General features: G+C 36.2%; 1 protein-coding gene across 1 annotated transcript; it reads left to right on the top strand.

Annotated features, from left to right (window-relative positions):
- Nucleotides 1–7935: 7935 nt before the first annotated feature.
- On the top strand, nucleotides 7936–8859 carry LOC120124618 (hydrophobic protein RCI2B). The gene is made up of 3 exons (XM_039143241.1): nucleotides 7936–8102; nucleotides 8215–8302; nucleotides 8819–8859. The coding sequence occupies exons 1-2, from the start codon at nucleotides 8013–8015 to the stop codon at nucleotides 8296–8298; spliced, it is 174 nt and encodes a 57-aa protein (XP_038999172.1). The 5' UTR covers nucleotides 7936–8012; the 3' UTR covers nucleotides 8299–8302; nucleotides 8819–8859.
- The last annotated feature ends 1524 nt before the right edge of the window (nucleotides 8860–10383 follow it).

The following is a 10383-nucleotide window of genomic DNA, read 5'->3' as shown; positions in this document are numbered from 1 at the left end:
GAGGAAGTTACGACTGTGAATGAACATGTTGAACATCCATTCTGTAATTCATATAATCTTGAAGAAGAAAAAGAAGAAGAAAAAGTCCCCGAAGAAAAGAAAATGCCACGGGAGTATAACTGGAATATGCCAGAATTACTTCAGTTACCGGAAGAAGAGTTGGCAAAGAAAGCAGTTGATTGTTACACAAAAGTTATTCGTATCAAGAAAGATGATTGTTTTGATACAAAGGAAGACTTGAAGATAGCTTTGTATACGAAATGTGTGGAAGATGGCTATCAACTAAAAGTTAACAAATCAAGCAAAGATCGTTTCGAAACAAGGTGTATGATTGACAAAAACTGTACGTGGCGTATGATTGCAAAGAGGATAAAAGATTGCGCAATGTTTCAAGTTAGGACTTTTATTGATAAACATACATGTTCAAGAACCCAAGTTTTTCCTCACCATAGACAGGCAAACAAAAAGGTGTTGGGTGGTTTTCTGGCTGAGTTAATGTTTTTGAATGGCAGGGTATATCGGGGACATGAAATTATGACTGACATGAATGCTCGGTTCAAGATTAGTATATCATATTCTCAAGCTTGGAGAGCCAAATGTTATGCCTTGGAATTGTTGAGGGGGTCGCCAGAAGCATCGTTTGCCCAACTGCCGGCTTATTGTCACAATTTAAAGCTGAAAAATCATGGGTCGGTAACTCATATCAAAACAGATAGAGATGGACGCTTTGAGTTGTTGTTTATCGCCATTGGTGCTGCGGTTAGTAAATCAATATAATTCTGTTGACTCATTTCTGTTAGTTACATGCATTTCACATTTAAATGATTATATTTCTTGTGTACATTATTTTGTAGATTCGTTCGTTTATTACTTGCATGCGCCCAGTTATTATAGTTGACGGAGCACATTTGAAAGGTCGATACCTTGGAGTAAACTTATTAGCAGTAGCCATGGATGCTAACAATGGGATATTGCCAATAGCTTACGGGATTGGCAAATCTGAAACCTCTGATTCATGGACATGGTTTATGGGGCATCTTAGGGATTGCATAGGTCCTATTAGCAATCTGAAAATCATATCCGATAGGGCAAACTCAATTGACAATGCTGTTAGAAGGTGTTTCCCAGATGCTTTTCATGGACTTTGTGGTGTTCATTTGTATAGAAATCTAAAATCAAGGTCTGCTGGTATAAAAAAGCACAAATGGACATACTGGAAGGCTGTAAAGGCTTATCGGGAAGTGGATTTCAATAAGCATATAAACTGTTTAAGACGTGTTTTGCCTCAGTGTGCTCAAACACTAGAAGATGTCGGGTTTGAAAGATGGTCAAGAGTACATTAACTTGGAGCAAGATATGGTTTCATGACGTCTAATAGTGCAGAATCAATTAACGCTCTAAGTCGTCATTCCCGGAAATTACCCATTACTATGTTAATGGAGTTTTTTCGAGCCTCTATTCAACAGTGGTACTACAAGAAAAGAAACCATGCAGGTATTATTTCTTTGAATTCGTAACTTATCATATATTTTACTAAGTATTATTTATTTAAATTTACAGGAACATTGGAACATCGTGTTACACCATGGACTGAAAAAAAGATAACAAAACGTGTTGTGAAGTCAACGTCATGGAGAGTTGAACCATGTTCAAACACTTTGTTTGAAGTACTGGATAATAACTTAAATGGGCTTGTCGATCTAAATGCAAGGACGTGTAGTTGTATGAAATGGCAAACATCTGGTTATCCATGTGGCCATGTTATAAAAGTTACTCTTCATCTAAACCAAGATGATTCAAGAACATACGCTATGGATTGCTACACTACAGAAGTATATCGACAGACTTATGCCGAGATTGTCTACCCTATTTCACATCCTTCTAAGTGGGACATACCAGATGACTTACAAACAGTTTTGCCACCAGCCATAGACAGAAGGCTACCTGGCCGACCAAAAAGTCACGATCGTATACCGTCTAAGGGTGAAGAGAAGAAGAGATCGACATGTAGTCGGTGCAAGGAAAGTGGTCATACAAGGTTGACATGTGGATCACCAGTGCCATCACAATCATCTTTTCCTCTACCAAAATATGGATCATCATCAAAATCCAAAGCTCATATGGTGTCAAGAAAAAGGCAATCAAAATCGCAATCATCTTTAAAATCCCAATCACAACTGGCTTCACCTTTTGGGACTGTTAACTTAGGTGATTTTTAAATGCAAACGTTGTATTATGTAGATTTTATGTGTGAACTTTTAACATTTTCAGTTAGGCATGTATTAGTAACTTGAGTTTGAAAATTGCTATGATCTGTTCCAGTTGTTATCACTTAATAGGCAATCATCTTAATGTCCATCGCAACGCGGAAATTACAATCGCAATGCGAAATGAAAATCGCAACGAGAGAATCGCAATGCGAAATGAAAATTGCAACGCTAATTTCGCAATGCGAAATGAAAATCGCAACGAGGGAATCGCAATGCGAAATGAAAATCGCAACGCGAATTTAATTTCGCGTTGCGATTTTCATTTTCGCGTTGCGATTCTCTCATTGCGATTTTCATTTCGCATTGCGATAGTACTTTTTGCCTTCAACATAATGCAGATTGAAATCAACAAAATCAACCATTACATTTCAATCAATTAAACAAGCACAAATAAGAATTATGTTAACATCAATTAAACAAATCAACTTTTACAAATCACCTTTTACAAATCAATTAAACAATCAAAAAATAAGCAATAATTATTAGAGAAAATAAAACTTCTACTATTGAATCAACTTTTGCAGCCATACATCATTTTCACGCAGCTCACTTCTGAGATTAACCTGCATAAACCAAACGTTTGCTCAAACAACACTTTCTACACATCTAAAACCTACAAACAGCAAATTATTGAATTCTAGGTACTTAACCAAACATTTTCAAACCACAAGCCTATAAACATACCAATTGTTTATGGACATTTTTATAACGCGGATGCAGGTAGGCAGCGTCTCGTATATATCGATCTAGCCATATAATGTCGAAACCACAAGCCTACTGCAGCTCTATCTATATCGGTGGGAGGTAGATACTTTATACTTCCTATGATCAAATGGTCCAACGCCAAGCATACGAGAGGACCACAATCCCCTCTGGGTCCTTTCGTTTGTTGTGGTGCGGTCTCGTCTCTGCTAACTGTAATATTGAGCTTCTTTGGCTTCTTGTTTCCAGAACGAGTCCAATAATTTATCGCATCCAAGTATTTAGCCAAATAAGAGCTCCATCCCTTAATAATATCTCTTAAATCAGCCAATGATATGTAATTTATCATGCTGTCATATACTATTGCCTTAAGGGATGGGATCTGAAGCTCGACGAGAAGCCAATGGTTACGTTCCAAAACAAGGATAAACACCTGCAATCATAAGTAATAATTCATTCATTTGCGCACTTATTTATGAATACCTTTAAACTCAATCTAAAATAAACACTAACCTTATCGACCTCCCACCATGCAGGATAAAGTTTAGCTTGTCCATTGCCCAACGCAAATGATTCATCTCGTTGATTCTTCAAGTGAACGGCGTTAAAAGACGTTGGCATAATTGTATACCGTGTATTTCTTTTATTTTCCTTAAGTTTCCTAATTATTAGAAGACGTGACACCCACGCATCGATATGCTGTTTTACAAAAAAAGACATATATTAGTAACTTACATAAATTTACAAAAAAATAATCAAATGAAAATATAAGAAAAATATAAGACTTACCCCTCCATCGAAATAGCCATTGTCTTCGACCCCTAATAATACGCCCCACCAAGACCGATCAAACAACAAATAGATATCATCATTGAGCTTGCATATGTCAGTGAAACACCCCTGACTTCGCTCATATAGATAAAAATCAACTGCGGTCTTAGCCCAAAGGGTGTTATCCAGAATTGTGTCCGGTAGTTGTTTCCTCTCCTCTTCAGATACCGGTATGGTACTGGTCGGTAACTCATACGAGAGCCAACTTGAATCCATCATGTCCGGCACGTCAGAGGGTTTCTCAAGAATCCTACATATGACGCCATGTGAATCGGGCTCTTGAATGGTGGGAGGGACCTCTTCAACGATGACAGTGGCCTCTTGAACGGTGGGAGGGGACTCTCGAAGAATGATAGGGGCCTCTTCAACGATAGGAGTGGACTCTTGAGGGATGATAGGCGAGTCGGGCTTCTTCTTGCGGTGTCTTCGCACTATTGGGGTATACGGAGACTTAATAGCACGTGCACGCCGTCTGATGCGTGAACTCTGTCGTGCAAGAAAAACCCGACGTAAAGCATCCACCTTATCGGTCCGCTAAATAAAAATACAAATATTAGTAAATAAATAGACATGATATTTAAACAGTGAAAACAAAGATAAATATATTTCAAACTTTCAACCAAAAGACAAAACAAAGACAAATACTAACTTCACAGTGTTAAAGTAAAAAGTTTAGCAGTTTTGGCAGCAACCGAATAAATTTACTAAGCAATCTAAGTGAAATGGTTAATTTAAGTGAAATTACGAGTAAATTTATCATCAAGTTAAATATGGAAAATCTTAAACTTACCTCGTTGCGTAGAGTATGAACCTCATTATGCAACGATACTACCATCTCACGTAGAGCGGTAACCTCACCACGTAAAGTAGACACCTCCATACGCCATGCACCATCGTTATCGCGTAGAGTACCGATCTCCTCACGCAAGGCATTGACCTAATCACGTAACTCCCTTGACTCATCCCGTGGAGGTGGAGAACATGGAGATAGAAGTCGTGGCATCTTTGTCGGTCGCCTATCATGAGGTGATGGTGGAGAAGAGACTCGATGATGTGACGAGATAGGTGATGGCTCTCGTTGTAGAGGTGTATAGTCGGATCGATCAGGTGATGGCTCTGGGTGAGGTGATGGCTCTCGAAGTGGAGGAAGTGGAGGCTGCTCATCATTCGTGCCATCAAAAAAACGCTGACTAGCTTGCCACCAATCAGTGGCAAGCTCAGCCTCCGTGGGTGTCAGTCTCATTAATGGAGTGTTGGCCTCCTAAAAATATAAAAACTAAAACAAAGTTAAACGTCTACTATTAATAACTTGTTTATATATGATAGTATTTGTGTTAACTTACATTATTTATTGTCGCATATGGTATTAAGTCTTCCCAATCCAACATATGTTTCCTCTTCCAGGAAATAGCCCTAGGAATATCATCTGAGGATTTTAATGCATATGTCCGCATGATGGGGAAAGCCTCGAATATCCAAATCTACAAACAATATAATAACAAACATTAGTAATTGTTAAATAATTAATTATAATTTTGAAAACATTATATAGAAATTCTTACCTTAAAGGCCCAAACAAAGCCTGACAAAGTGTATTTCGACCCATCGCCCCGCAAACTTTTGCGGTCATCAAAGGCAGACGACAACTTAGTCCAGGTAGCTTTCCATATATACGAACCCCACGGAAACAGATTCCATGCATTTAGGTCCTCTACCAATAATATTAGCTCCTGAGGAATAGGTTGTCTGGCCTCTCTGCCTAAAAAGCCGGCATACAAAAGTAGTAGAAGGCATACTCGGACAACATCGACGTCATTCATCAGAGTAAAACCATCTTTCTTATTAAACAATTTCTTCATGTCGTCGACGTGTAAGTTCGGCTTCTCTATTGACTCATCAGGAAAAACCCTGGATAACCATGATGGGCGGGTGATATGACGAGTGTACCGGCCTACATCATCGTGTCCGAATCGTAGACCAGTGATTAAGCAGAACTCCTTCCGCCCAAAACAAGTATACGCCGGTGGAAAATGAAACCATATCTCTTCCTCACCACGTTGTATACTGTCGGGTAGATCGCTAGTCATGGTCTGAAGCCACAAATGGGTCAAACTAGCATCTCCATCCGGATGCTGTACTCTCAGCCATGGCCCGAAGCAGGTTTCTTCAAACAATTTTCTTTGTGCAGGTGAAAGCTTCGAAGCAATTGTAGTGGCTAGGCTAACTTTATTCCTTAATGTCAATGAAGCCGAAAAAAATTTCTACAAAAAAACAATAAACATACCAAGTTAGATATACCAAAAATTACACTGTCAAGATATACCAAAAACAAAACAATAAACATAAATAGTAGTTTATTCTTGAAACTAAAATTTGCAACACTGTTTTTGTCTTTTGGTTGAAATGAAAATCGCAACGAGATAATGAGAATCGCAATGCGGAAATGACTATCGCAACGAGAGAATCGCAACGCGAAATGACTATCGCGACCAGCGCAACGCGAAATCGACAATCGCAACGCATCGCAACGCGAAATGAAAATCGCAATGCGATTTTGGTTTCGCGTTGCGATTTTTTTTCGCGTTGCGATAGTTATTTCCGCGTTGCGATTTTCATTCTCGAAACTATTCTTCTTCTGCATTACTTCAACCAAAAGACAAAGCAAAGACAAATACTAACTTCACAGGATAAACAGTTTAGCAGTATTGGCAGCAATCGAATGAATTTAATAAGAAATCTAAGTGAAATGGCTAATCTATTATTGAAATTACCAGTAAACTTATCATCAATCTCAATATGAAAAACCTAAAATAATGCAAAAATTTTAAAATAAAAATAAAAAAAAAACTAACCCTCGGAGGTTGATTTTCCATTTCTGAATGATTGTGAGGGATTTTGACTGTGAATGGTTGTGAGGGATTTCGCCGGCGATGGGGAAGGAAATCTTCGGAGATGGGGACGGATTTCGCCGTAGAGAGTGAGAGATGGAGATGAGACTGAGTGTTGTGTTTTTGGGTTTGAGGTTATGAGTTGCGATTACTGTGGACGGTTCAGTTTTCGATTTATTAAGAAAAAATTCGTGTTTGGAATTTGAAAAAAAAATACGCGTTAATACGAATGGCGCTATGTAAATCGCGTTGCGAAAGTCAGTATTTCGTTGCGATTTTGTATTATCGCATTGCGATAGTAAGTATCGCATTGCGATAGTCAGTATCGCATTGCGATTTTCCCAATTCGCGTTGCGATTTACTTATTCGCATTGCGAATTGGGAAAATCGCAACGACATTGTATACCATCGCAACGCGATTTCCAACTATCGCAACGCGAAATGCAACGCGAATTTGCGATAATGGAGATCGCGTTGCGAATTAGCGATCGCATTGCGATTTTGTTGGTCATTTTGACAAATCCAAAAAAAATTAATTAAAATCGTATATTATATGAGATTTTTAGTCACTGAGGTTATTTTCTCTTTTTTATATATATAAATATCCGGTATGTAATTTCCTATGATTCAAAAAGGTAATATATGAAAGAAAAAAACACGCGGGGGCGGTTTTTACGAGTTGCGTGTCTCGGTAAAAAAGCCACAGCATGGCGGATGTGATTGGTGATAGCCGCTCACGACATTAATAGCGACATGCCTTCTCGGCCGTTGCTCCGCTGTTTAACGCTAATGTGGCAACCTTTGAGCCGTGGTCCTGTTTGTCGCGACGGTTCGAGTGCCTCGTCGTTCAAATGAACTGCAATGAAAGCAATCACATGGGGGCGTTCATACTATAAGCGGTACGTGTGGGATTATTCCCTCCGGTTCATGGCACAACGTTGAAGCATAATCTCAGTTTAAGCACTGCTTCTCGATGTCCAAAACATTTCTTAAAGATTAGGTAATATATAAAAGTTCATTGAACATCAGTTTTCATGATTGATTTTTTAAAAGCTATTAAATTTTGATTAAATTATTCTAAAGTAAAAAGTAAAAAATTACAATATATTACAGATAAGTATCAGAATCATACACGTGGAATCGAGGGGGATCTCTATAAATATCGCTATCACCATTCGCCATTCCTCTCATCTACCATACATAAGAACTCTCTGAAACCAAATACCGTTGTCTTTCTTCTCCATCCACCAGTTCTTATGCAGTGAAAAGAAGAAAAAAAGTTAATTTTTTATTATTTAGGGCTTGGAAAGAAGAAGCGAAAATGGCAGACGGTAGCACAGCCACCTGCATAGATATCATCTTGGCCATCATCTTGCCTCCGCTTGGAGTCTTCCTCAAGTTTGGTTGCCATGTCATCATCTCTCTCTCTATTTCTCTGCAATTAAATAGTTTTGCCTTGTGTACTGAAATTACGATATCTATGGAGTTTTATCTGTAATTAACGTTAATTAATTTCGATGCAGGTGGAGTTCTGGATCTGTCTTGTACTGACCCTCTTCGGGTACATCCCTGGTATCATTTATGCTATCTACGCCATCACCAAATAGACAAGTAAAGCAACTCGCTCTTTCGATTTTTTCTACTCAAATAATGATGAATCCAAAAGTACTGCTTTTAAAAAATTATCAATATATGTTAACAACACTTGTATCATCTGTCACTAAACTCAAAGATTCGTTCTACGAGTGTGAATTGTCAGATTAATTTTTTAAAAATAAATATTTATTTTAGTTTATATTATTTAAAAAATTATTAATTTTAATAATTTCGATGGTTATTGAAAATTATATCTTTTAAGTAGATTTCGTTTTTTTATTATATTCTAAATTATCTCTTTTAACAATTTCTTTTCATATGTTTCATACTAAAACGCAAAAATGATTTTACACGTGTAATGATGGCACCCTTCCCAACTTAGGTAAGCAGTAGCTATCTGCTGCCGACCCGATTTATTGATGGTGGGTCACCGGGTCCCGATCTGTACCAATTTTAAATTTATTAATTCCCTAATTTAATCTAACTATAATGATTTTGTGGACTAAATCATATCTTATGCTTTCGTGGCAGGTGGAGATGGGGAGTAGGATTGTTGTTTGTTTGAATGCGTGTCGGTTTTCTATTGGTCCACTTAAATTTATATTTTGTTGTCTATTCGATTTGATGTAAAGTTACAGTATTATGATTGTGATTAGATAAATGTGATGAATGGGCATATGTTTTATAGCAATGATGTAGCAGTTCATGAATTATCCATTATTTAATGTTCATTAAATAAAAATGTTTTAAGGTTATACGATTCAATTTATTTTAATAGTTAAAAAAATTGTATTATTCTTATAGGTTACGGGTTTGAGCAATCAATGATTATAATAGAGTGGTTGAACATTTATTATTAATTAATTAAAAATATTTAGAATAGATATTCTTTTATAATCATTTTAATTTAATAAAAAGAATATAATGTTAGGATCCGGTTTAAACAAAAATCAAGTATCACATTTTATATAAATGCAATTGATTCGATTAATGTATTTATATTTTATTTGAATTATTTCTAATACCATGTGTTTATTTGTTTCTTAATATATCATTGTATATCAAGAATGTTTTGGATTTTGAAATAATGCTGAAGGGGCTCGACGTTTGACCAAATAATACGACACGTTCCTATTCGCTGTTCGTTTTCATTTGAGCTCAAAGTTAATGCCTTGTTATGGTCTTTATTTAGCTTTGTGACAAAGCGTTGTACAGGCCAAAATCATTCAAGCAGGGAGGTGAAAAGAAAATATTTTCTCATATTGAGAGTATTAGATTTTATTTTATAAGTGGGGTAAGTTATATCTACAATTAAACGGAAAAGACGTACGGATCATCTTGTGTATTTATAAATATGTATAAAAGATTTTACCGTCTTTTCCAAACAAACACTCAAAAAGACATATCTTTCTTTTACATTTTTAATCAAAGACATTATATACTCCATACATTTTCACTGTAACCGTAACATTCATCAAATTTGAACAAATAAAATATGTAATATTCCTTATGAAAAATTCATTCTTTTCATCATATATACATCTAAATAAATTTACCTATTGTACTAAAGACGCTAAAAAGATGTTACAATTTTATATCCATTTATATGGTTTACGATAAACAGATAAATAAATAAATTTATCTCAATTCCAAATATTAATCATCTTTAAATGTCAATCTAAATATAATTCGAACTACTATTTATGTATAGATAACTAAGTTTTAGTGGTTTAAGATTAAACAAGGAGAAGATACGCGCTATCTTACCAACACCCACTTTAAGTCGTGCTTTAGAAGAAAGCTTCTGCATCGGATTCTCCGATCTAAATCAAGCCCCCGTTTAGGGTGTAAACAAGCCGAGTCGACTCGAAAACTCGTGAGTTTAAAATTTTTAAGTTTTATTCGAACTCGAAATCCTAAACTGATACTCGTGAGCAGCTCGAAATGAAGAAATTTTTTTTAAACTTAACTCGATCTCGAACTCGAACATAAACATTAAATACATGAAAATTTTATTGTATATTTTTTTAAAAAATAAATACATAAATATTAATATTATTAATAATTTATTTTGAAAATAAAATAAAATCTTAATA

The sequence above is a fragment of the Hibiscus syriacus genome, unplaced genomic scaffold (genome assembly GCF_006381635.1).
Source record: "Hibiscus syriacus cultivar Baekdansim isolate YM2019G1 unplaced genomic scaffold, ASM638163v2 tig00110422_pilon, whole genome shotgun sequence".
Classification (NCBI taxonomy): domain Eukaryota; kingdom Viridiplantae; phylum Streptophyta; class Magnoliopsida; order Malvales; family Malvaceae; genus Hibiscus; species Hibiscus syriacus.
This window is presented reverse-complemented; position numbering and strand designations above follow the sequence as displayed.